The sequence below is a fragment of the Mus caroli genome, unplaced genomic scaffold (genome assembly GCF_978045245.1).
Source record: "Mus caroli unplaced genomic scaffold, Mus_caroli_1 scaffold_4, whole genome shotgun sequence".
NCBI lineage: Eukaryota > Metazoa > Chordata > Mammalia > Rodentia > Muridae > Mus > Mus caroli.
In genome coordinates, this window is record NW_028227259.1 from 154,564,279 (window position 1) to 154,589,394 (window position 25,116).

The following is a 25,116-nucleotide window of genomic DNA, read 5'->3' on the forward strand; positions in this document are numbered from 1 at the left end:
GCTGCATGAAACCCTGTTTCAAAAAAAAAGAAAAAAGAAAAAAACAATAAAAGGAAACGATGTTCATGATGTTGCCAGGGTAAACTTCCTTTTTTCCCTCAGTATTTGGTAAAGAAATATAACATTGTATCCATGGCAATATATTCCTGTTTTAGTTGCTCTAGCAGAGGATCTGAGCTCTATTCCTGATTTCTAGTTTTCCCATATGATCTAATAACTTTGTGAGTTACGATAGTTGTATAAACAGGTAAGCTTATGTTCAAAGGAGTGGGTAAACCTGGCCTTCCTCGTTTGCTGTAAAAAATAAGAAAATAAGAATTGTTTGGTGCACTTAAAAAGTGGTTTTCGTAAGGACTTGGGATGTATCTTAGGGTAGAATTCTTGTGTTGAATGTAGGGAGCCCAGGGTTCAAATGCCCCGCAGTGCAATTAAAGAATGGGGGGATTATGATGCAAATTTTAGAGAGATAGATAGATAGCTAGATACGTACATACATAGGTACATAGATACATAGATACATACATACATACATGCATTGCTGCATAGATATATATATAGATACATAGATAGACATATATATACATACATACATACACACACATACAAATATAGATATCACATATTTTGGGGAAAACCATGGCCTACATTTTTAAAAAATGTTTGTATGAGTACTTATGTAGCTGATCTATGTATTGTAAGTTGCCATCCACCCCAAAATGTTGTTTTTATCAAATAGTCATTTCCACCCTGGTAATAATTTTGAACAATTATAACCCTTACAACAACTTATTCACACACTCACGAAGGCTGCTTTTAATCTTGTCTGAGTTAGTATGGAGATGAAGTCCCAGGAGCAGAAATGGAGAACGCTTGGAACGCTCTGGCCAACAACGAGAAGTGGAGTAACAACCTGAGGGTCACGCTGCAGTTCCTCATCAGCCTGTGCGGGGTCAGCAGCGACACCATCCTCCTGCCCTACGTAAGTGCCACACAGGTTGGCTCCTGGAATGCTCTCTCATTCCCGCAGGGGATCATCCATGTACTACATAAAAGCTCCTTCTGCCCCACCCAGCACAGGCTCCATGTCAGGCACGCCTGTCAGCCCCTTGGATTGAACTACAGGATACAGGCACCTAGGAATTCAGGGTCATTTTCCTGACAGTTACTAGCCTCCTTTATAAGCAGCACCAGTAGGAAAGAGGTCAAATGTAAAAGTCAGGACTAACAAAAATGCTTCTGGTTTGCATATGACATTAAATACAGCAGACCTGGGATTTTATGTAGATGACTGTTTACCTGCATGTATGTATGTGCAGCATGTGCATGCAGTACTCATAGAGGCCAGAAGAGGGCAACAGATCCCCTGGTAGGGGCGTTATAATACTGAGCTGTCATGTGGAGCACCCTGGAATTGAACTCTGATCTTTTGCAAGAACAACCAGTGCTCTTAAACAAAGAGCCATCTCTCCAACCCCCAAATGTGTTAAGAGAGAAAGCAAAACAGAGATATTGATAGGGTATATTCTGTTTTTACTTGAGGATGGTGGATGAGCAGAATAACAGCCATTCCTAACAGACTCACTTGGCCTCTCTGTGTGGTTTGTGAGTTTATGACTTCCTGTTATTCCGAGCTGCTTCAGCCACGCTGCAGGTTAGACATCAGGACCTGCAGTTATGTGACACATTGATATTGCCATTTTTTTATTATTAAATATTTTTATTACATATTTTCCTCAATTACATTTCCAATGCTATCCCAAAAGTCCCACATACCCTCCCCACTTCCCTACCCACCCATTCCCATTTTTTGGCCCTGGCGTTCCCCTGTACTGGGGCATATAAAGTTTGCGTGTCCCAATGGGCCTCTCTTTCCATTGATGGCCGACTAGGCCATCTTTTGATACATATGCAGCTAGAGTCAGATATTGCCATTTTTAAAACCTAACACTTTACAGAGGGCTAAAACTTATTTGTTTCTAATGACAAAGAGGAGAAGACGTGTCTTGGTTACTATTCTGTGCTGTGAAGAGACACCGTGACCAAGGCAACTCATATAAAACGTTTAATTGGGGGCTCACTGACAGTTTTAGGGGGTGAATCCATGGCCAACGTGGCAGGAAACAGGCAGGCTTGGTGCTGGAGCATTAGCTGAGAGCTTTACATCCCATCATATAGACAGCAGCAAGAAGAAAGGGAGAGACTTGGGCCTATGCTTTTACATCCTTAAAGCCTACCCATAGTGACATCCTTCCCCCAACAATGCCACACCCCCTGATCCTTCTCAAACAGTTCCACCAACTAGGGACCAAGATTTCAAACCTGTGAGCCAATGGGGGCTATTTCATTCAAGCCACTGCAGGGGAGACTGTTTTCCCTTGTTAATAAAAATAGCAGTTATTTTCCCAGAGCGGATACAATTAATCGTTTTTGTCATATAAATACCTTGTGCCTCTGGACACCAGTAAAATCTTACGATGTTTTTGGCTTAAATTCACTCAGTTCACCCTAAAAGTAATGTTTGTTTGTTTGTTTGTTTGTTTAATTAAGTCACTTAAGACAGTGCCTGTATAATGTAGCTTTAACCCCAATACTTGGGTTATCCAAGGATAGCAAAGGTCAGTTGTTGGATGAGCAGTATCAGACGGCAGTGTGCCCCACGATGAGGGGGTTCCAGCCCAACGCTCTGATAGAAAGTATACCCTCCCTTTATTCTCTTTTCCCAAGATTAAAAAGGTGGCAACCTACCTGTGTCGGAATAACACCATCCAGACTATGGAAGAGCTGCTCTTCGAGCTGCAGCAGACAGAGCCAGTGAACCCCATCGTCCAGCACTGTGACAACCCACCTTTCTATCGATTCACGGCCAGCAGCAAAGCCTCAGCAGCTGCTTCAGGTAGGGACAGGCCACCTGGGAACACACCCTGTCATGCCACACACTGATGTGCACTGAACAGGTTTGAGTGGCTCTTACTCTGCGTTTTCCCGGGAATGCATTCATTTAAGAGATTGCTTAAGAATAGCTCTCTGAGCTGGGCGGTAGTGGCGCACGCCTTTGATCCCAGCACTCGGGAGACAGAGGCAAGCAGATTTCTGAGTTCGAGGCCAGCCAAACAAAGTGAGTTCCAGGGCTACACAGAGAAACCCTGTCTTAAAAAACAAACAAACAAACAAAAAAGAATAGCTCTCTGAGGGGGTGGAGAGATGGCTCAGCAGTTAAGAGCACTGTCTGCTCTTCTGATGGTACTGAGTTCAAATCCCACTACCACATGGTGGCTCACAATCATCCATAATGAGATCTGATGCCCTCTTCTGGTGTGCCTGAAGACAGCTACAGTGTACTTACATATAATACATAAATAAATCTTTAAAAAAAGAAAAAAAAAAAGAATAGGTCTCTACCAGACAGTGGTGGCACACACCTTTAATCCCAGCACTTGGGAGGCAGAGGCAGGCAGATTTCTGAGTTCGAGGCCAGCCTGGTCTACAGAGTTAGTTCCAGGGCAGCCAGGGCTATACAGAGAAACCCTGTCTCAAAAAAAAAACAAAAACAAACAAAAAAAGAATAGGTCTCCAAGCACATTGTAATTGGATTAACAAATGACTTCGTAAGGATAATCATGAATTAGTGGCCCAGTGGTTTCCTCACCACAGGGAATTATTTTACATTAGACACTGCAGTCTCTTAGGAATTTCAGTTCTGAACCTGCTGTATACCTTAATGGAATCTCCTTGGTAACATTCTCCCAGGATTGACTTGAATATTCAGTGAAATCCAAAATGCTCAAAAATCTGAGACTTTTTGAGGACTGGCATAATAACCCAATGAGAGCTCAATGTAAACAAACTTTGATCATTATTTTTACGAGATTTTTTTTTTTTTTTTTTTTGGTTTTTCGAGACAGGGTTTCTCTTTATAGCTCTGGCTGTCCTGGAGCTCACTTTGTAGACCAGGCTGGCCTCGAACTCAGAAATCCGCCTGCCTCTGCCTCCCGAGTGCTGGGATTAAAGGCGTGCGCCACCACGCCCAGCTTACGAGATTTATTTATTTTTATTGTGTGTGTATTGCCTACATGTGTGTATGTGAACTGTGTACATACAGTACCCTCAGAGGCCAGAAGAGGGCATCAGATCCTGGAATGGGAATTACATATGGTCATGACCTGCCTTGTGAGTATAGAGCTCTAAACCCAGGTCCTCCCCAAAAGCGGACTATAGTTTTAACTGCTGAGCCATTTCTCCTTCCCTGGCTTTGCTCATAGTTAGAAATGTATAAAACTACCTTTAGGTATTGTGTATATGGGATACATAAAACAGAAATGAATTTCATGCTTAAACTTGAGCCTTGCCCCTAAGATAGTTCTATCATACCTGTGCAAATATTCCAAAATCCAAAATAGCTAAAGTCTGACACATCCTGGTCCCATGAACTCTGGATTTCAGATGCTCACCGAGTTTTAATGCTTTCAACGAATTTGTATCTGTTCATTTCATGACAAACATAACTCCTTCTCTCAAGTTTCTTGAAGCTGCCCTTCACTTAATATTGAATCTGTCTTCAAACCTGTCTTCTCCTACTCTCGTGTGCTCTCGCTTTATCCTACCTCTTAGTGAAGTGGGTTGTTTTGTTTTGTTTTGTTTTGTTTTTCTCAGTGAGACACTAGCCTAGGAATCAGAATTCTACTTGGAATTCCTTTCATATCATTAGTTGGATAATCCCTGGACCCATAAACATAGAAAGCACAAGATATGGCAGTGCCTGCCTTTACTGCCAGTGTTGGGGATGCAGAGGAGGAGGGGCATAAACTGAAGGCCACATCCAGGCTACATGGCAAGACCCTGTCTCAGTGTCAACAGTAAAAGAGAGTCTGTTCACAGCTGCAGCAGACCTGCCCCATGTAAGGTCACGACCTGAGGCTAGAAGCCTCTAAGAATGTTATCAATTCGTTTTATGAGGAAGGAGGAATTTGGTTTGGCCAACACAGATGTCTAGAATTCCGTGCCCTGGACTTTGAAACAGCTGTTTAGAATGTCTGCGATTGTAAATGATGTAAAAAAACTGTCAAGCAAGGGAATTTACAGGAAATCCTTTCCTGGGTTGCTTCTGCTCTGAGGCCTCCCCCTCTGCATACTCTGTCTCTGATGTCTCCCAATCCCTTCTGCAGGAACCACCTCCAGCAGTAACACTGTCGTCGCCGGCCAGGACAGTTTCCCAGACCCTGAGGAGAGCAAGATACTGAAAGAATCCGATGACAGGTCAGTGTGTGCATTTGGCTTGATGTCCGCTCTAACGTTCAGCAGGAGTCTCTGCAAAGGCGTCTGCCTGAGAGTAAGTCAGGCTTCCTAATTCATAGGAACTGAAGCCCATCGTAATGCTTGGGAACACAGACTGACTTTCTTCACAAAATCAGAGAGTACGGCATTCTTCTGGTGCCTGAATCCTACTTAGACTTGGGGTTCATAACAACCACTGGTTGGAGGCTGGAGAGGTGGCTCAGTGGTTAAGATCATGAACCCAGGTTCTGTCACCAGCACCCACATGACAGCTTACAACCATCTGTAATTCCAGTGCCAGGAGACCCAGTGCCCTCTTCTGGCTCCATAAGTACTGTGTGATGTGTTTTATAAAGACCAGGATATGTTTTGTAGACCTTAGTATGGTGTGGCAGGAGAAGATACTTCAGTGGGCCCTTGCTGAGACATCCCTCCCCCAGAGGTACCAGCCATATGACAGGATGGGCATAGTAATAGAATAGAGTTTATTTATTTGGGGGCATGGGAACGAGAGTTGAGAAGGGAATAAAGGCAGAGAAAGAGAGGAGATAGGGACAGAGACAGGTACAGGGGGAGGAGACTGGCCAGGAACATGTGGAATGGGGAAGGGGGAAGGGGAAAATGGGGTGAGAGAGAGAAGAGGAGCAGAGAGCTGGGGGAGAGGTGAGGGGGGGATGAGGGGGAGGCCAAACAGTCTCTTTTATAGTAAGCCAAGCCTACCTGGCTGTTGCTAGGTAACTGTTGGACAGAGCCTAGAAGGAATGCCAACACTGTGCACACATGGTACAAATACCTGCAGGCAAACACTCATCTGCGTACAATAAAAATAAATAAATCTTTGCAGAATAAAAGACACTTTTTTTTTTTTTTTTGGCCAGGCATGGTGGCCCACGCCTTTAATCCCAGCACTTGGGAGGCAGAGGCAGGTGAATTTCTGAGTTTGAGGCCAGCCTGGTCTACAGAGTGAGTTCCAGGACAGCCAAGGTACACAGAGAAACCCTGTCTCAGGAAAAAAAAAAAAAAGCAAACAAAAACAAAACCACATTTTTTTAATTATTTTTTGCAAGTAGGCACAAACCGTTTGTAACTAGAGATTAAGCATGTTATACTTTCAAATTATTGTGTGGTTTCTAGAATGTCTTGAGGAAGTTCTCTGTGGCAACAATACTGCCGGAGACAGGCTAACTCGGAAGGAAAGAAATTGACTTGGCTCACAGTTGTAGGTGTATTCTAAACAGCACAGTTTAGGCTTTGGCATAGACTCCGCTGGCTGCATCAGGTCATAGCAAGAGCATTTGTGCGCAGTCGCTCTCTTTCTCCCTCTCCCTCTCCCTCTCCCTCTCCCTCTCCCTCTCCCTCTCCCTCTCCCTCTCCCTCTCCCTCTCCCTCTCCCTCTCCCTCTCCCTCTCCCTCTCCCTCTCCCTCTCCCTCTCCCTCTCCCCCTCGCTCGCTCGCTTGCTTAATCATTCATTCACCTGCTTTTGCTCTCGCTCTTGCTCTTTGTATAAGGCCACCAGAATGACAGGGTCTCCATCCTAGTTCTTACATAATCTAGCTATCATCCCTTCTTTTCATACACAAATGTGTATAATTTAGAGGCCGGATTGCCTCAGAGTAGAGAGAACAGGGTATACATTAAATGTTACGTAGATGAACGGACGTTTTACTCGCCGTCTCTTTGTATACAAAACACCCAGCAATGTACTGCTGGGTCCATCTTTTTTCCTAAGCGTCTTCCTTGTAAATGCCACACTGAGATGAAGTTTCCACCCTCTTAATGAGGAGGGAGAGTCAAGCCCTATGTGAGTCCATGGAGAGAGCCAGTTCAACCCACAGCAATCCCCACTCTCACTGGACTTGTACTTTATCACATTCTTTTCTCTCCCCTCCCCCCCACCTTTTGGTTGTTCAAGACAGAGTTTCTCTGTAGCTCTGGCTGTCCTGGAACTCACTCTGTAGACCAGGCTGGCCTCGATACCCCAATGCTTCTGCCTCCCAAGTGCTGGGATTAAAGGCACGTGCAATCACTGCCCAGCTGCTGTAGCACATCTTAATTAGCCAAGAACACCCTTTTCCTGGGGCACCAAGAACCCATTCTTTCATAGGAGCCCTGAAGGACTCTGTGTTGCAAATGACTGTGAAGAGAGAAGGGGATAAACAGACTCAGGGTTGGTTTGTTTGTTTGGTTGGTTGGTTGGTTGGTTGGTTGGTTGGTTGGTTGGTTGGTTGGTTTTACTTCTTTTCATTCTATGTGTATGTTGTTTGGCCTGCACATAGGTCTGTGCATTACATCTCTGTGCCTGCAGAGGTCAGAAGAGAGCATCAGATTCTCCTGGAACTGGAGTAGTAGATGGTTGTAAGCTGCCTGTGGGTGCTAAGGTCAAACTGGGGTCCTCTGGAGGAGTGGCTGGTGCTGCTAACCACTGAGCCATCCTCTGACCCGACTCTGTAATTTCTCAGTCATTTATCTTGTAGACTGAGTTTCCCATCCTCCTTTTCTTTGGGATAGAAAGCCACTCTGTTTCTGTATCTTAACATCTCGTTACAGGGTCTTTTTTGTACCATTAGAGTTGTGGAGGTCCTGTGTGGAGATTTTTGTTATGTCCCTTGGCACCGAGAATCGGGTTATCCGTGTAAGATAAAGATGAAGTAGCACTGTAGAGACATTGTCCTTGGAATATCTTGTAATCGCAGTCTCGGGAAGTAGAGGCAGGGGATTGCTATGAGCTTAAGATTGCATTACAGCACAAGCCATTGCTGTTCTATTCAGGAATTTTTCCCCTGTGCCCATATCTTTGAGGCTTTTCCCCACTTTCTCCTCTATAAGTTTCAGTGTCTCTGGTTTTATGTGGAGTTCCTTAATCCACTTAGATTTGACCTTAGTACAAGGAGATAGGAATGGATCGATTCGCATTCTTCTACATGATAACTGGCAGTTGTGCCAGCACCATTTGTTGAAAATGCTGTCTTTTTTCCACTGGATGGTTTTAGCTCCCTTGTCAAAGATCAAGTGACCATAGGTGTGTAGGTTCATCTCTGGGTCTTCAATTCTATTCCATTGGTCTACTTGTCTGTCGCTATACCAGTACCGTGCAGTTTTTATCACAATAGCTCCTGAATAGAACAGCAATGACTGTGCTGTAAGATCGAGAATCAACAAATGGGACCTCATAAAGTTGCAAAGCTTCTGCAAGGCAAAAGACACCGTCAATAAGACAAAAAGACCACCAACAGATTGGGAAAGGATATTTACCTATCCTAAATCAGATAGGGGACTAATATTCAATATATATAAAGAACTCAAGAAGGTAGACTCCAGAAAATCAAATAACCCCATTAAAAAATGGGGCTCAGAGCTGAACAAAGAATTCTCACCTGAGGAATACCGAATGGCTGAGAAGCACCTGAAAAAATGTTCAACATCCTTAATCATCAGGGAAATGCAAATCAAAACAACCCTGAGATCCCACCTCACACCAGTCAGAATGGCTAAGATGAAAAATTCAGGTGACAGCAGATGCTGGCGAGGATGTGGAGAAAGAGGAACACTCCTCCATTGTTGGTGGGATTGCAAGCTTGTACAACCACTCTGGAAATCAGTCTAGCGGTTCCTTAGAAAACTGGACATGGTACTACCAGAGGATCCCGCAATACCTCTCCTGGGCATATATCCAGAAGATGTTCCAACCAGTAAGAAGGACACATGCTCCACTATGTTCATAGCAGCCTTATTTATAATAGCCAGAAACTGGAAAGAACCCAGATGCCCCTCAACAGAGGAATGGATACAGAAAATGTGGTACATTTACACAATGGAGTACTACTCAGCTATTAAAAAGAATGAATTTATGAAATTCCTAGCCAAATGGATGGACCTGGAAGGCATCATCCTGAGTGAAGTAACCCAATCACGAAGGAACTCACACAATATGTACAAACTGATAAGTGGATATTAGCCCAGAAACTTAGGATACCCAAGATATAAGATACAACTAAACACATGAAACTCAAGAAGAACAAAGACCAAAGTGTGGACACTTTGCCCCTTCTTAGAATTGGGAACAAAACACCCATGGAAGGAGTTACAGAGACAAAGTTTGGAGCTGTGACGAAAGGATAGACCATCTAGAGGCTGCCATATCCGGGGATTCATCCCATAATCAGCTTCCAAACGCTGACACCATTGCATACACTAGCAAGATTTTGCTGAAAAGACCCAGATAGAGCTGTCTCTTGTGAGACTATGCCGAGGTCTAGCAAACACAGAAGTGGATGCTCACAGTCAGCTATTGGATGGATTACAGGGCCCCCAATGGAGGAGCTAGAGAAAGTAACCAAGGAGCTAAAGGGATCTGCAACCCTATAGGTGGAACAACAATATGAACTAACCAGTACCCCCCCCCCGGAACTCGTGTCTCTAGCTGCATATGAATCAGAAGATGGCCTAGTCGGCCATCAGTGGAAAGAGAAGCCCATTGGTCGTACAAACTTTATATGCCTCAGTACAGGGGAACAACAGGGCCAAGAAGTGGGAGTGGGGGAGGGGGAGTGGGGGGGGGACTTTTGGGATAGCATTGAAAATGTAAATGAAATAAATACCCAATTAAAAAAAAAAAGATTGCATTACAGTTCCAACATTCCCCCATCTCAAGAGGACTTGTTTCTGCTTGATTTTGGCTTCATAACCATCATATAAGACCCCTGTATATCTGTCTCATCAGTGAGGTGCAAAGCATACTGTCTAGCACGTGATACTTTTCCCCATGTCCTCCTGAGCCATTTCTTCTTTTTTTTTTAAATTTATTTATTTATTATATGTAAATACACTGTAGCTGTCTTCAGATATTCCAGAAGAGGACACTTTTCGGGTTCTCAGGATGAACATCTTGGTCACAGCCATAGAACTGGCGAAGAAGGGCATAGTCACACTGACCCACAGTAGTCACACACATTTACCAGGCACATGGCAATATTCTGATATTTCAGGTCAGAATAGAACCCATGGGGTGTCTGTCACCTCAGATGTCCCCTCAGTCTTAAATTGTGGTTTTACCCACTCAGAGGTATCATGGCACCGACAATCTCTGTGTACTGTCACCTCCCGAAGGTTGACACCAGACAAGCTGTTTAACCTCCTTTAGCCTCTGTATCCCTATTTGTAAAGTAAATAATCCTTACGTCAAAAATGAGAGGCAAGGAGCTGGAGAGGTGGCTCAGCGGTTAAGAGCATTGGCTGCTCTTCCACAGGTCCCGAGTTCAAATCCCAGCAACCACATGGTGGCTCACAACCATCTGTAATGAGATCTGATACCCTCTTCTGGGGTGTCTGAAGACAGCTATAGTGTACTTACATATAATAAATAAATAAATAAATAAATAAATCTTTTTTAAAAATGAGAGGCAAATTAATTAAATGAGGCTGTGCGTCTGACATTGGTGCAGCCCAGCTCTTTTCTCATAATCAAGCAACAAACACTCAAAATCAAAATCAATCAAAAAATAAGAGAGGCAGACAAAACCTCCCAACAATCACATTTCCGAGAATCCTCTGAGTATTTTGAGGGAAAGTTTAATTTATCCATAGCCCCATAAGGTTGCTTATGAAACCGCCGTGTGTATCTCTGCCTCTTCCTGTCTCCGCTTGTTGTCACTGAGCAGGTCTGACTGGCCGCCAAGCCTGTCCCACGGTCTTCGGATAAGGGAACCAGGCCATTTAAAATCCTGCTCACCTTCATTCCCAAACAGATGTTAGCTTTTGCAGCTGGAGCACAGAGTTATCCTAAAGCATTAGTATTCTCTCAAGGTTTGGACTTTTCCCTATGAACAGGACAGGACCTCTGACCCTCCTGACTGAAAAGAGAAGTGTTTCAGGTAGAATGGCTGTCATAGTCCTTTAAGAAAAACATAGCAACCCAGGTGGCTTTGGCCTGTAGTCCCAGCACTTGGGAGGCAGAAGCAAGTAGATCTCTGTGAGGTCAAGGCTAACCTGGTCTACATGGGAAGTTCCAACCATCCAGGGCTACATAGTGTGACTCCCATCTAAAGAAAGAGGAGGGGGTGGAAAAAGGAAAACAGAAAGCACCATCATTAGAACTAAGTGGTCCCTGCCCCGCCCCCAAAAAGGGAAAAAGCCAACCCCTAACCTGTCAAATCTGCTCCTGGGCAACAGCGTGTTCACACAGGACACCACTTCACAGCTGTGTTTTGTTTTTAAAGGTTTAGCAATGTGATCCGAGCGCACACTCGCCTGGAGTCAAGATACAGCAACAGCTCGGGAGGCTCGTATGATGAGGATAAAAGTGAGTACCAGAGGCTGTGGGGTTCCGGCATCACAGAGCTGCTACTGGGAAAGTTCTTTATTATTAAAGGCGGGAGAGCCTAACTGGTCCTGGGGAGTCTGTGATCCCGCTGCTTTCCAAGGTGGTGCTAAGCTGGAGAACGCCTGGTAAGATGTTATCTCGCTGAAAAAAATTTGGGGGCTGGGCAGATGGCTCAGCAGTAAAGAGGACCCAGGTTTGGTTCCCAGCACCCACATGGGGCCTCACAGCTGCCTGCAACTCCAGCTCCAAGGGGTCCAACCCCTATTCTGCCTACCTTGGGTATACATAAATTTAATTATATATATAAATTTTTTATATATTAAAATTGTTGAGTTTTGGAACTGTCCTAGAAGTGAGTAAGTTTTCAGCCTTGTGCATCTAGGGTCTGAGTGTGGGATATGACCTCCTATTGAAACCCCCCATGTCATAGTCTCAGAAACCCTTGCTAAGCTAGGAGATGGATTCCTATGGGAATTTCATGAAGCCACAGTCAGTTGAGTAAACTAGAAATGTTAATACACTTGTAGCTTTTGGGGTTGGGGGGCAGATAGCTTCTGTAGATACCATCAGTATAAATATAAGTTGTCTAGGAGTTAAGGAAACTGGAAAAACAAAGGATACGCCAACAACCCGAGTCTGTGTTGTGGAACTTTCTTAAAGAATTGTTTTTAAAAATTATACAAAATAAATAGTAAAAATATAGACAGTGACTTTAAATAGAATTGGTGCATAAAACAAAAATAAAATACATCTGATATAATTTTTTAAAAAAGAATTGCTATGTTTCTAATTGTTTACATTACGGGTGCTTTGTCTAACTGTGTGCCTATACCACCTGTGTGCGGTACCCATGGAGGCCTGAAGGGTATCATTCTTCTGAGGACTGAAGTTGCAGTTGCTTGTGAACTGCCCTGTGGACGCTAATCAAAGCTGGACCCTCTAAAAAGCAGCACAGGATTCAATCCGCAGCCTCACATAGCAGCTGGTAACCCTCTGTCACTCCACTTCCTGGGGATCTGATGACGTCTTCCGGCTTCTTATGGGTAACTGCACACATGTGGTGCAGAGACACACATGCAGGCAGGCATACCACACACATACAAATAAAAATAAGTATAAATTTAATTCAGTCTTGAAGAGGTTAAATGGTATACGGACAACTGCCCCACAACTGCCCCACCGTGCGGCAAACGTGGTGGAGCAACACCCACTTCTCTGTGGTGAGGAGAGAAAGCCCTCAGCCAGCCAGCTGCTCTGAAGTGTATCCCTATGCTCAGGGTGCAGGGTATGGACTTGAATCCTGCCCTGCCTTGCAGAGGTTGGCTTAGGGAGCCCAGTGCTGGTTTAAATGCTGCTATCTTTCCAGAGGCAGGGTGTCCTAGGGATCCCAGTCCCAAAGCATGATGACACCTCATGGGCAGGTGGCATCTCAGGGTTTGAGCAAAGCACCCTTAGATGTAGAAATATTTAATCCCGACCTGGGGTTTCTACCCCGCCTTTGACCATTTAGTTCCCAGATTAAAACCACACACTCAACCTTTATATTTACAACAACCCTTAAACAGTACAAAAGCTGGACTGCTGCCTACCTCCGTGCTGTTAGAATCTACTTTCCTATCGATAACCCCGAATCATTGCTTACTGTGTCCATCTGGGCTGCTCTTAGCTCCAGTCAGCCAGCCCTCAGGGCCGTGTTCTTATGGCTCACCTACCCCATGGTGGCTTCTCCTTCCTCCTCCCTTACTTTCATCTCCCTTGTGGTCCCTCTCTGACCCCCAAGCCCAGGAAACCTAAACCCCACATATGACTCTTCTATTGGCTGTTGGCATCTTGATTTACCACTCTGAAATAACTTGGGGAGAAGGTGTACTTGCGGACTCTCTCATCTCTGGGACAACCAGGTGTCAGGAGCTCACACTTAGCGTTCCAATAGATAGCAAAAGGACGAACCTCAACACCCACACATCATTTCTTTTGATTTCTCAAAACAGCCATAAATAAATAAGTAAATAAATAAATATATGAAGTATTCTCTACTATGCTCTTGTGACAGAGCACTGAGTGAGGTTAAAAGAGAGACTAGAAGAACATTCCAGTTAGAGGAACAGTAGAAAAGAAGTTCCTGAGACTAGACCAAGTCTTGTCTAGCCACGTACAGAACAGCAAGGTAGACATCGTGCCTGGGGTGGAGGGAACTGTGGGGGCGTGGGAGGCAGTTAGCCATAAAAGAGGAGCTCGGTAGCCTTGACTCCTCAGGTCATTGTGTGGGCTGCAGGCTTCCTTAAGGGAACCTCTGGACACTGGACAAGGAAAGACACATGGCCAGTGTTTCCAAAGATGGCTCTCTGTAGAACACGGGGTGTGTGTATAGTAGAAGCAAGATGGCAGTAAGGAACCATGGTAACAGAGGAGAGTGGACCAGACACAGAGAACAGTAACCATGGTAACAGGAGAGTGGACCAGACACAGAGAAAAGTGACAGAGCTCGGACACGTGGTCAGATGGATGCAAGGGGTGTGTTTACAGGCAGATCTCTCCAAATGTGTTGAAATGTCAGTTTCTTCAGTATAAAATGGGGGTGCTCGTAGTAGACAGCCATGACTAGACTCTTGAGGTAAAAAGTACACAGGACAGTGCCTGATGTGGTACCTGTCTGGGTCAGTCCCTTGTGTTGTTGCAGAATGACCCTAGGACTCTTGCTCTATGTTAGCTTGAAATACAGAATTGCATTTCTCTGCAGTGGAAATCATAATTGAACATTTTTATATATAAATTATTATTTATTTATTTTATATATGTGAGTACACTGTCTCTGTCTTCATGCACACCAGAAGAGGGTATCAGATCTCATTACAGATGGTTGTGAGCCACCATGTAGATGCTGGGAATTGAACTCAGGACCTCTGGAAGAGCAGCCAGTGCTCTTAACCACTGAGACATCTCTCCAGCCCCATGATTGAACATTTTAAAATGTATTTTTCTTTGCTCTATAATGAAGAACTACAAATCATTAAGTAATAATTTATCAAGTAATTACATAATCAACTAATTCTAACCCAGTGGATGGTGCAATCCACACGTACTGAGCCAATGTTTTGCCAAGCATGCACTTACAAGATTTTTCCTAAAAGCACTGACTATGGTAAGCATATGTCTTTTCCCCAGAAAGTAAAGCAGCCATGTCCTCCTCACCCTGCAGATGATCCCATCTCTCCCTACACCGGCTGGTTGTTAAGTATTACGGAAGCCAAGCAGCCACAGCCCTTACCTATGCCGTGCAGTGGAGGATGCTGGGCCCCCTTGGTTGACTACCTCCCAGAGACCATCACTCCTCGGGGGCCGCTGCACAGGTGAGCGGCATGCATAAGCAAAGGGAGACGGAAGCTTTGACCAGACTTCTCTATCAGTGAGACAGGGACTTTTGCCAGGTCTCACAAAGGAGGCCCTTCTTGAATCCGTGTGACCTCGCCAACCAGCTTCTAGAATATTAGCAATTTAGCGAAATCTCAGCCTGTGACCCTCCGAATTTTAACTTTATACAACGTGAGACTTAATTCGATGCTGCTTGTTAGACGGCACCACGCAATGTACACGGGTGGGCTCAACCTCTATGTCTCCTTTTTCTTAAGTTCTTGTTGCTAGAAGATTCACAGTTCTGTGATAAGATTTATGGATATTTCCTGTAGTGGGGCTCTGTGTTGTCTCTGGGGAGCTGGAGAGATGGCTTCACAGAAGACCTGGATTTCATGGCCAGCACCCACCTGGCAGCTGCCGCTAAGTCCTGTTCCAGGGGGAACCCAGTGCCCTCTTCTGGCCTCAATGAGTACTGCATGCATGAAGTTCACATTTTGACAATCTTACACGCAGAGTAAAATTAAATAAATCTTAAAGAGTCTCTCTCCCTTGTATAAATATTTCTATCATTTTTTAGTGATCCTTTGCGGCATTGAATTGTGACTTGACCTGTTGGTGTATTTTCATCCTCTGTAGACGTTCGTACTCATTTTTCTGTTTTGTTGGGCAGGTGTAATATTGCCGTGATCTTTATGACTGAGATGGTGGTGGATCACAGCGTGAGGGAAGACTGGGCTCTTCATCTTCCATTGTTACTTCATGCTGTCTTTTTGGGTAAGACTGGCTCTAAGGGGGATTCTAACCAACAGGATGATAAACATGCAGAGGTCTGGGCAGTGCTGGTGAACATCTTTTAATCCCAGCACTCAGGAGGCAGAGCAGGCAGAGCTCTGTGAGTTCGAGGCCAGCCTGGTCTACAGAGTGAGTTACACAGAGAGGCCCTGTCGCCTAGGCTTGTGTTTCGTTACACATAGGTTACACTCCGAAGTGAGCCCTTTCCTTCCTCAGTTCCTTTCGGTGTTCATTTCTATCATATGTAACATTCCAGGCCATCAGGTATCGTGCAAAACTGGCATATCCATAATCTAAACGTATTAATGGTGCATCTTTCGAGACACCCCAACTAGTGTGGACTTATTTAGGGGTCTTTGGCTGAGGAAACAGATGGAAAGCCATGAAGCCTTGTCAAAGCAAAAAGAGACATAACAGGGAATGTGGCAGGCTTAGCAGCTAGCTTGAGATGTCCAAGTGTCAGGCAAGAAGTGGAGGGGAACCATCTAGAACGTCTGTTAAGTTAGAGAGCCTGGCGTGGTGACACACGTGTATCTGTGATCCCACCACTCAATGGCTGACCGAGGATCTCAAACTCAAAAACAGCCTGCACTTCCCAGCAAGACAGAGCTCACAAAGATATGTTTCTATTAAACAAATCAAAATTCAACATTTTAATAGCAGATCGGGGGGAGAGATAAAAGAAACCCACAGAGAGGTCAAGAAAAGGTCACCTGTCAACATTTATTCAAGCACTTCATTTAAGTCACAGAGTATCTTATTTTTCCATAAGCCCAACTTCTTTATGTGGATAACCCAAGACTAACAAAGGCAGCTAAAATCATTTCTCCCAGCATCCCAGAGTCTTCACTATCCACAGAGTCTCAGTGAGCTTTAGCAGCTGTTTGTATTAAGAGATCATGCCCTCTGTTCCAGGTTTGGACCATTATCGGCCAGAAGTCTTCGAGCACAGCAAAAAGCTGCTGCTTCACCTCCTCATCGCCCTCTCTTGCAACAGTAACTTTCACGCCATTGCCTCTGTACTCCTGCAGACCCGCGAGATGGGGGAAGTGAAGACACTAACCATGCAGCCAGCTTACCAGCCCGAGTATCTCTACACCGGTAAGAGGAGAATTGACCACATCCCCAGGGGGGAATGAGAGAGCGAGCGAGTGAAGGAAGCTGTGTAGCAAGTGCAGGAAGCTGTGGAGTTCATGATGTTATGCTCGACTTTCTGCATGATAAAATGTTGCGTGTAACATGCCTCCAAAGCCCCTTTTCATGGCTGAGTATCTTAAAGTGCATTTTTCATAAATCTTTTGTCCACTGCCCTGTGAGTATGTTCCTATTGATGTATTGACACGGAAAGATGAAGTTGTAAAATAAGGTGACTGTGCTCCTCTTCCCCCCCCCACCCCCGCGCCTGAGCAGGACAGGGCAAGCGTGCAAGTGTCTCTCTTGTGCCTTCTTATTACCCTGAAGGGGTTTTTGCTTTATGGAGTCTATGTTTTACTGAAATCTGGACAGAACACAAATTTTAAAAATAGAGAAAAGGGAGGTAGTTGTATGTATACATTTTAAAACCACAGTATAACTAAAGATATTCAGTGTTAAATATATAATGAAAAGAACAGTATTCTCTTATAGGTCTTTGAATACCATGTGATATAGCTCATTAAAATATGCTAATATAAGGTTAGGGTATAGATCAGTGATAGAATATACACTTAGCACACATGAGGCCATAGGTCTAATCCCAAGCACCAAATACATATATGCATGTATGTACACATTGTATGGTCACATGTTCATATGTGCACACACACACACATATTAGATACACACTTAATCAAGCTCATAACCACATTTACTCAAAAACGTTAAATATAACTTACAAGCAGCCATTGGGTAATATTTCTTAAAGAAGTCATTTTAAATGTTTAAATTGTCCAATACTTGAGACTAATTTCCTGACAGTATAGTTGATGACTGACCTTTGGTAGCTCGGCTATTTATTGGTCAGGCCAGTGTATGTATAAGACATACATGTACCACCCCTTTGCCACAACAGCCAGCCAAACCCCATGGTGCCAGACACACACTGGTGTGCGCAGCAGTGCCTCTGAGGCCTATCATAAGCAAAGAAAAATGTTTATGCCAGGCAGTGGTGGTGCACGCCTTTAATCCCAGCACTCAGGAGTCAGAGGCTGGCGGATCTCTGTGAGTTCAAGGCCAGCCAGGGCTACACAGAGAAACCCTGTCTTGAAAAAAAGCAAAAAAGAAAAATGATGGCTATTGATCATGACGACATTACCTCATAGCCACAGTCCAAATCAAGTGGTTTTTGTTTTGTTTTTAAAGACTTATTTATTTATTTTATGTATGTGAGTACACTGTAGCTGTCTTCAGATGCACCAGAAGAGGGCATCGGATCCCATTACAGATGGTTGTGAGCCACCATGTGGTTGCTGGGATTTGAACTCAGGACCTCTGGAAGAGCAGCCAGTGCTCTTAACCACTGAGCCATGACTCCAGCACCCTCAAGTGTTCTTTAATGTCACCTTATTCATACCTACCTCCAAGCCCCTGCAACCTTGCTGGCACCTTAGCCCTTTCTTCCTTTGCCTTCTCGTCCCACTAGGCGGCTTTGACTTCCTGAGAGAGGATCAGTCATCCCCAGTGCCGGACTCTGGCCTCAACTCCAGTTCCACCTCCTCCAGCATCAGTCTGGGGGGCAGCAGCGGGAACCTCCCACAGATGACCCAAGAGGTGGAAGATGTCGAAGCAGCCACTGAAACGGACGAGAAGGCCAGCAAGCTCATCGAGTTTCTGACGACCAGGTAATGGGGGCACTAAGCATCAGGCTGCTGCTCCAGATGGCTGCTGTTGAAAAATCGCCAGCCCTTTAAACCACACAGCTGGGAAATCGATCTTGCTGTTTGGAAGAAGTCCTACTTCCTCCTGATTGATACTGGCCAGAGTCAAGGGCAGATGCTGCGAGAGGTGTCTCCTATCCCATCGATGGAATGATGGGTCGGCAGGGAGATTTGGCATATAATGATAAGATGGTGCAGCAGACAGTAATGCCCTGTGATGTGAAGTCATGCTGTCCTTTCTGAGGACTTCAGTCTTACACGTTAGGCTCACATCTGTCAACAGCACGGCTGCCTCTTAGAGTCTGGCAGTACCACATGGTGGTAGTCACCTCAAGATCTCCTGGAACTAGAGTTACAGATGTTTGTGAGCCATCATGTAGGTCCTGGGAATTGAACCTGGGTCCTCTGAAAGAGCAGCCAGTGCTTTTAACCACTGAGCCATCGATCCAGCCCATCCTTACTGTTCAAACACAAGTTTAGATAATAGAAGCCATTTTCTGTTGTTCCATGGAATCTTACACCTTGGTAATGATTCCAAACACCAACATAAACTTTTCTTATTGGCAAATTCAGATATTTTATGTCATTTCAGATATTTTATGTCATTTCCCAAACAAAATATAGCACCTACAGTATGCCAAGCACCGTCCTCTTTTATAGGAGATTTTACATTTACTCATTGATTGATTGGTGATCGATCAGTGGGGAAGGTGCAGGTAGAGGCCAGCTACCCAGAATCAATACCCTTCTCCCACCATATAGGTCCCAGGGATCGAACTCAGATCCTCAGGCTTGGCAGCACACGCCTTACCTGTTGAGCCCTCTTGCTGGCCTGAAACAAGAGATTTTGATTGTTGTAAAGAAGTTTAAAATTATGGCAGTAGGGCCGGTGACATGACTCAGCAGGTAAAGGGACTTGCCCAGAAAGTCTCACAACACGAGTTCGAATCCCCAGGGTGCCCATAAAGGAAGAAAGAAAGAAAGAAAGAAAGAGCAGAGTCCACAAAGTTGTATACAGACCTCCACATGTGCACCGCCGCAGCATGCGCGCCCATGGATTCACATCATCATCGTGCATGATAATTAATTAATTCTAACTAATTGAAAAAAATCAAAAGCAAATCCCCACAAATCAGTTATTTTTGAGTAAATACAGAAGTTTTGATATGCTTCTTCTAGTTGATTACTAAGCTACTACAGTTTAAATATATATATAAATATTTATTTAGGAATATAATATATTACTATATATTATACTATATATTATATATACTATATTACTATATATTATATTAGCCATTATAACATATTATGTTATAATATATTATAAAACATATCTGAATATAATTAATAAATTATATATGTATATGTATGGTGTATATATGTGTATATATACATATACATATATATGGCTGGAAAAATGGCTCAGCAGTTAAAAGCACTGCTGCTCTTATGGAAGACTCAAGTTCAATTCTCATCACCAAAATCAGGTGGCTCACAACTCTCTGTGCCTCCATCTCCCAGAAGACCTGGCGCCCTCTGCTGGCCTCTGTGAGCACTGCATTTATGGTACATATGTACACAAAGGTACACATGCCTAAACATAATTAAAAATAATAATATAATTTTAAATAGAATACACTTTTATCTTGTGAGTTAGAACCTCCTTGTGTGCCTTTTAACACACAACAGCAGCCATGTGTTTAACGTCAGTATGTTTTGTTTTAGGGCATTCGGGCCACTTTGGTGCCACGAAGACATCACACCCAAAAACCAGAACTCCAAGAGTGCTGAGCAACTCTCTAATTTCCTGCGTCACGTTGTCTCTGTATTTAAGGATTCCAGATCAGGTACCTCATCTTGCCCTCCAGCGTTCTCTCATGGAGCTCACTCCATTATGACAACACATCATACCCTGCCAAACTTCAGCTAACAGCAATAAGAGTTATTGCTTTTTGTCCATGTTCATGTGACAACCAAACATGTCAAAAGGCCCCCGGTACCCCACCAAAAAAAAAATTACTATTTTCACTGGGTCTTCTATTCTTGTCTGTCTCCTTAGAGAGAAGAACCAGCTTAGTGGCCCCGAACAATTGTGTCTTTAGGTTGCCTTTTCTTTCCCACCTCATCAGGGGGTTTTCTGACTCCTGAGATCTTGCTTTGGCAAGACCGGTCAGGTAATATTTACAGCCTTCCCTGAAGTGTCTGCGTTTCCGGATCTGTGCATCGGCAGAGCAAACACTTTGGCACAGGGTCTTGGATGTCTTTAGAATTAGTTAGATGCATCTCTATCTTTCTCCTACTTAAAAACGTATTTCTAACAACACCTCTCTACAAAAATAAGTAAGCCGGGCATGGCAGCTTGTCCTGTAATCCAGCAGTCTGGGGCAAGAGGACTGTTTCATGTACATAGCGAATCCCAGGCCACCCTGAACTACGATGCGTAAGATCCTTTCTCAGCAAAAGGGAAGGAAAAGAGGAAGGCCGCTATTCTATATATACTTACATAAAAAAAAAGAAAAAGGGCTGAAGAAACGGCTCAGTCGGTAAAGTGCCCAGCAGGCTGGGTGTCCGGCAGGAATGCACCTGCAACCCCAGCACTCAGAGAACAGGGCAGGTAGCTCTCCAAAGCTCACTGGGCCGCCAGTCTGGCTGAAATGGGCCAACTCCAGGTTCAGTGAGAGACACTGTCTCCAAAAGTAAGGAGAGAGCGCCACTGAGGAAGACACCTGGCATCAAAATGTGGGCTCCAAGTGTGTCACTTGTACATACATGTATATGTCAACATACAGACACATATGAAAGCAGAACAATAGACGGCTGATAGAAGGATAGTGTTAAAGAATAATGCGTGTGTGGGCCAGCTGTGTGCCTGACATGGTGTTGCTTAATTCTTGTAACCTCCCTGAGAGAGACGGCCTGTTACGACTCAAAGAGAGGGATGTGGGCTCTTAGAAAGCCTGTATTTCCCAGAGTCACAAGCCCCTGATTCAGAGCCAGGACCATTCTTTCTCAAAGATTCTACCTCTTCTACACTTCCCATGATTCATACATTTCTTTTTATTTTGAAATGGCTTAATGTTCTATTATTTCATTTGTCTGCTTGTTTGTAGATTGTTTTCCTTCATCTTTAAATTTTTTGTGTGTCTGGCTGTTTTGCCTGCATGTGTATGTGCACCACTTGCATGCAGTGCCTGTGGAGACCAGAAGAGGGCAGCAGATTTCCTGGAACTGGAATTACAAGTGGTTGTGAGCCTCCATGTGGGTGTGGGAACTGAACCCAGATCCTCTGGAAAGAGTAGCAAGTGCTCTTAACCAATGAGCATCTTTCTAGGGCTTTATATTAGGCACTTATAGGCACTTTCACAGTGCCTAAGGCCTGGCACATGCTAGGCAAGCAAGCCCTCTATTACTGAGCTAGATCTACACCCTGTTTGTTTCTTAGGCAGAGTCAAATGCGGGGTGGGGGGATGGGAGACTGCTAGCTTGTTCTAACTCCCCTCGTCTCCTCGTGACTTGGGTGCACCAGTGTGAAGCACCAGGGCTTGCCCTTCGCTCTTCTGGCCACAGGTTTCCATCTGGAGCAGCATCTGAGTGAGGTCGCGCTGCAGACTGCCCTCGCAAGCTCTTCCAGGCACTATGCAGGCCGGTCTTTCCAGATCTTCCGGGCCCTCAAACAACCCCTGTCAGCGCATGCCCTGTCTGACCTCCTGTCCAGATTGGTGGAGGTGATCGGAGAGCATGGTGATGAGATTCAGGTACGGAAGTGAGTGACCACTTACGTGCCCCTCCGTGACGTCGTAGCACTCCCCGGGAGTCCATAGAAGGTGCTTTAACCCTCAAAACCACAATTAATTAATTAATTAATTAATATTTTAGCAGTTAGCCAGTAGCCTGGTCAAACAGGTTCCGGGACAGTCAGAGAAACACCGCCAGGAGGGATGGGTGTGGGGGGGGGGGGAGAAGAAGGGCAGGAGAAGCTAATCCTTATTATTTACAAAAGTCACCCCAGGGAACTGTTTCTACAAACTCAGCATAGGTGATCACATTTTGTGACAAAGGCATCCTTTCAGCGGCTCCTTGTTTGTGTTGTCTGGTGGCAGGAATGATGGGTTTTCTATGGTGGATGGCAAGGGGTTGGTTTGTATTGGATGGGGTTGTTTTGTGACATTTGGGTCTTTGCACCCTCTGCTGAGGACTCAGTTACACAGTGTGTCCAGTCAGGGCAGGGATCCCCGCTGCCATCAAGCTCTGCCCTTCCCTGTCTGGATTATCTCCAAGTTGATCTGGAGACGGGATGGGGACAGAGAGTCATGCTAAAGACCCTGTAGGTGGAGCTCAGAGCCTTGGGGGCTGAGCAGGTTAGACCCAAGGGTACTGCGTGGCTGTGAGGCTAAGGCCAGCCCTCTGCACACCTGGCTCTCTCTCTCCCTTCCGGCCATCAGAAGTTCCAGTCAGTTTCACAGGGACACGGATCCCCTGACCTCACCTTGCTTCCTAATCTCTAGCTTTCACACATTGTCCCTCAGTGGCTCGCCCTTCCCTTCATCAGGGTGCCACTCACCCTGTGCTTGCACACACACACACCCCACCCCCTGCCCTGCTGTGTTTTTAATCCTCTTGAGGTTGCCCAACTTGGGGAAATTAATCCTTATGGTTACTAGCTACCTCCTATGCAGTGTAATTCCCCAAGCAAGATTCATAATCCGATCTGAGACTTTGTAAACGAATGCCGCCATGACTGCCTGACTTTCAGAAATCGTGTCTTGGTAGGAAGAGAGTTTGCCTTAGGTTAGCTCATCCTCAGGAAGTTAGCAGCTCCCAACGCTGTCTCTGTGTGCTCCACAGGGATATGTGATGGAAGCGCTCCTGACGCTGGAGGCCGCTGTGGATAACTTGTCGGACTGCTTGAAGAACAGCGACCTCTTCACAGTGTTATCTCGGTGAGAATCAGACGACTGGTGTGTGCATATCAGATATACTGTACTGAGTGTTGGAGAAAGAACAGGTGTAGGTTTTTAAATCTACTTAGGGCCTAAAAAGTGTACTCGATATTTTCTTTTATTAAGAAAAAAAAATTTTAGATTTAAATTTAAATTTTTAATTTAAATTTTAGATTTAAATTTTTTAGATTTTTAGTGTATGAATGTGCATCACCCAAGTGACTGGGAGTTACAGGTTGGTGTGAGCCATGAAGGCAGCTCTGGGAATTGAACCCAGGGCCTCAGCAAGAGCAGTAGTACTCTTAACCCCTGAGCCACCCTTTGTTATTTTCTTAAATTTAAACAAGTAAAGGGGTTGTTATCACAGATACACACATATACTCATTATATGTGTATCTTAAAACATGGTCCCAACACCTAAATGGTAGCTCATAACCATATTTAATTCCAGTCCCAGGACATCTATCTGATGCACTCATCTAGTTTTTGAAGGCACCAGGAACACATGCAATACACATGCATACATGCAAGCAAAACTCTCATACATATAAAAATAAAAAATAATTTTAAAAAGAAATTTTCTTTCTCTGGGCTAGCCTGAAACTTACTATGTAGAGCAGGCTGACTCAGAGATCTCCATGCCTCTACCTCCTGGGAGGGGTGTGGGGGTGAGTGGTAAATGCATGAGCTACTACACCTGGCTATTTTATTTTCTTGTTTATTTGTTGTTTTGTTTGTTTGTTTGTTTGTTTGTTTTTTCAAGACATGGTTTTTCTGTGTAGCCCTGGCTGTCCTGGAACTCACTCTATAGACCAAGCTGCCCTCGAACTCACAGAGATCCACCTGCCTCTGCTTCCCAAGCTCTGGGATTAAAGGTGTGCCCCACCACTGCCAGCATATTTTATTATCTTTAAGTTGAACAATTTTTATACATTTAGTGTGATCACTAATACTATATGAACCCGTATCTCTAAATCTGTAAAAGTTTAATAGGTAAAGCTGGGTCTTTTGCCTGATACCTCTAATCCTAGCACTGAGGCTGAGGCTAGCCTGGGCTGCACAGAGAGGATGGGGAAGGAGGGAGGGAGGGAGGGAGGGAGGGAGGGAGGGAGGGAGGGAGGGAGGGAGGGAGGGAGGGAGGGAGGGAGGAAGCCAAACAAACTGCTGATAAAGAGTTTGATGTTTTCAGTATGAGTGGAGTTAAAAGAAAGATCTCTGGAAGTTCAGGCCAGTCTGATCAGTATAATCAGTTCTGAGTTGTCAAGGATTGCATAGTGAGACCCTGCCTCAGATGCAGGGGGGGGGGGGCAGGAAAATCAAAATTTCTCAGTGTAAAAATATTTCCTTTGCTGTGTGTACTTACCTCTTCCTTCTTGACAACATTCTGTTCTAAGAGGAGATAAATTTTGTGTTTGCTGGTCTGTCTTACTTTATAATTCTTCCCATCCAAATTCAAACAGAATGCAAATGAAAGCTCACAACATCTCTGGAGTTTTAAGATTTTCCATGATTGAAAGTTTGTATTGGGTGTCTGTTTCTGGAGATTGTTCTTGCTAAGGTTTATTTCCCATAGCCTTAACT

The 25,116-nt window shown here is 44.5% G+C and overlaps 1 protein-coding gene across 6 annotated transcripts in view; it reads left to right on the top strand.

Moving 5' to 3' along the window:
- Positions 1–25,116, top strand: part of Fry (FRY microtubule binding protein) — a 382,592-nt gene that overhangs the window by 299,333 nt on the left and 58,143 nt on the right. For all 6 annotated transcript variants that reach the window (XM_085837475.1, XM_085837469.1, XM_085837470.1 and 3 more), the window contains 11 exons: positions 833–979; positions 2,725–2,893; positions 5,163–5,253; positions 11,488–11,570; positions 14,791–14,941; positions 15,616–15,719; positions 16,653–16,838; positions 18,358–18,556; positions 20,321–20,442; positions 22,163–22,350; positions 23,441–23,535. In XM_085837475.1, the coding sequence (XP_085693601.1) occupies positions 833–979; positions 2,725–2,893; positions 5,163–5,253; positions 11,488–11,570; positions 14,791–14,941; positions 15,616–15,719; positions 16,653–16,838; positions 18,358–18,556; positions 20,321–20,442; positions 22,163–22,350; positions 23,441–23,535 (1,535 nt within the window). The remainder of the gene's footprint in view (positions 1–832; positions 980–2,724; positions 2,894–5,162; positions 5,254–11,487; positions 11,571–14,790; positions 14,942–15,615; positions 15,720–16,652; positions 16,839–18,357; positions 18,557–20,320; positions 20,443–22,162; positions 22,351–23,440; positions 23,536–25,116) is intronic.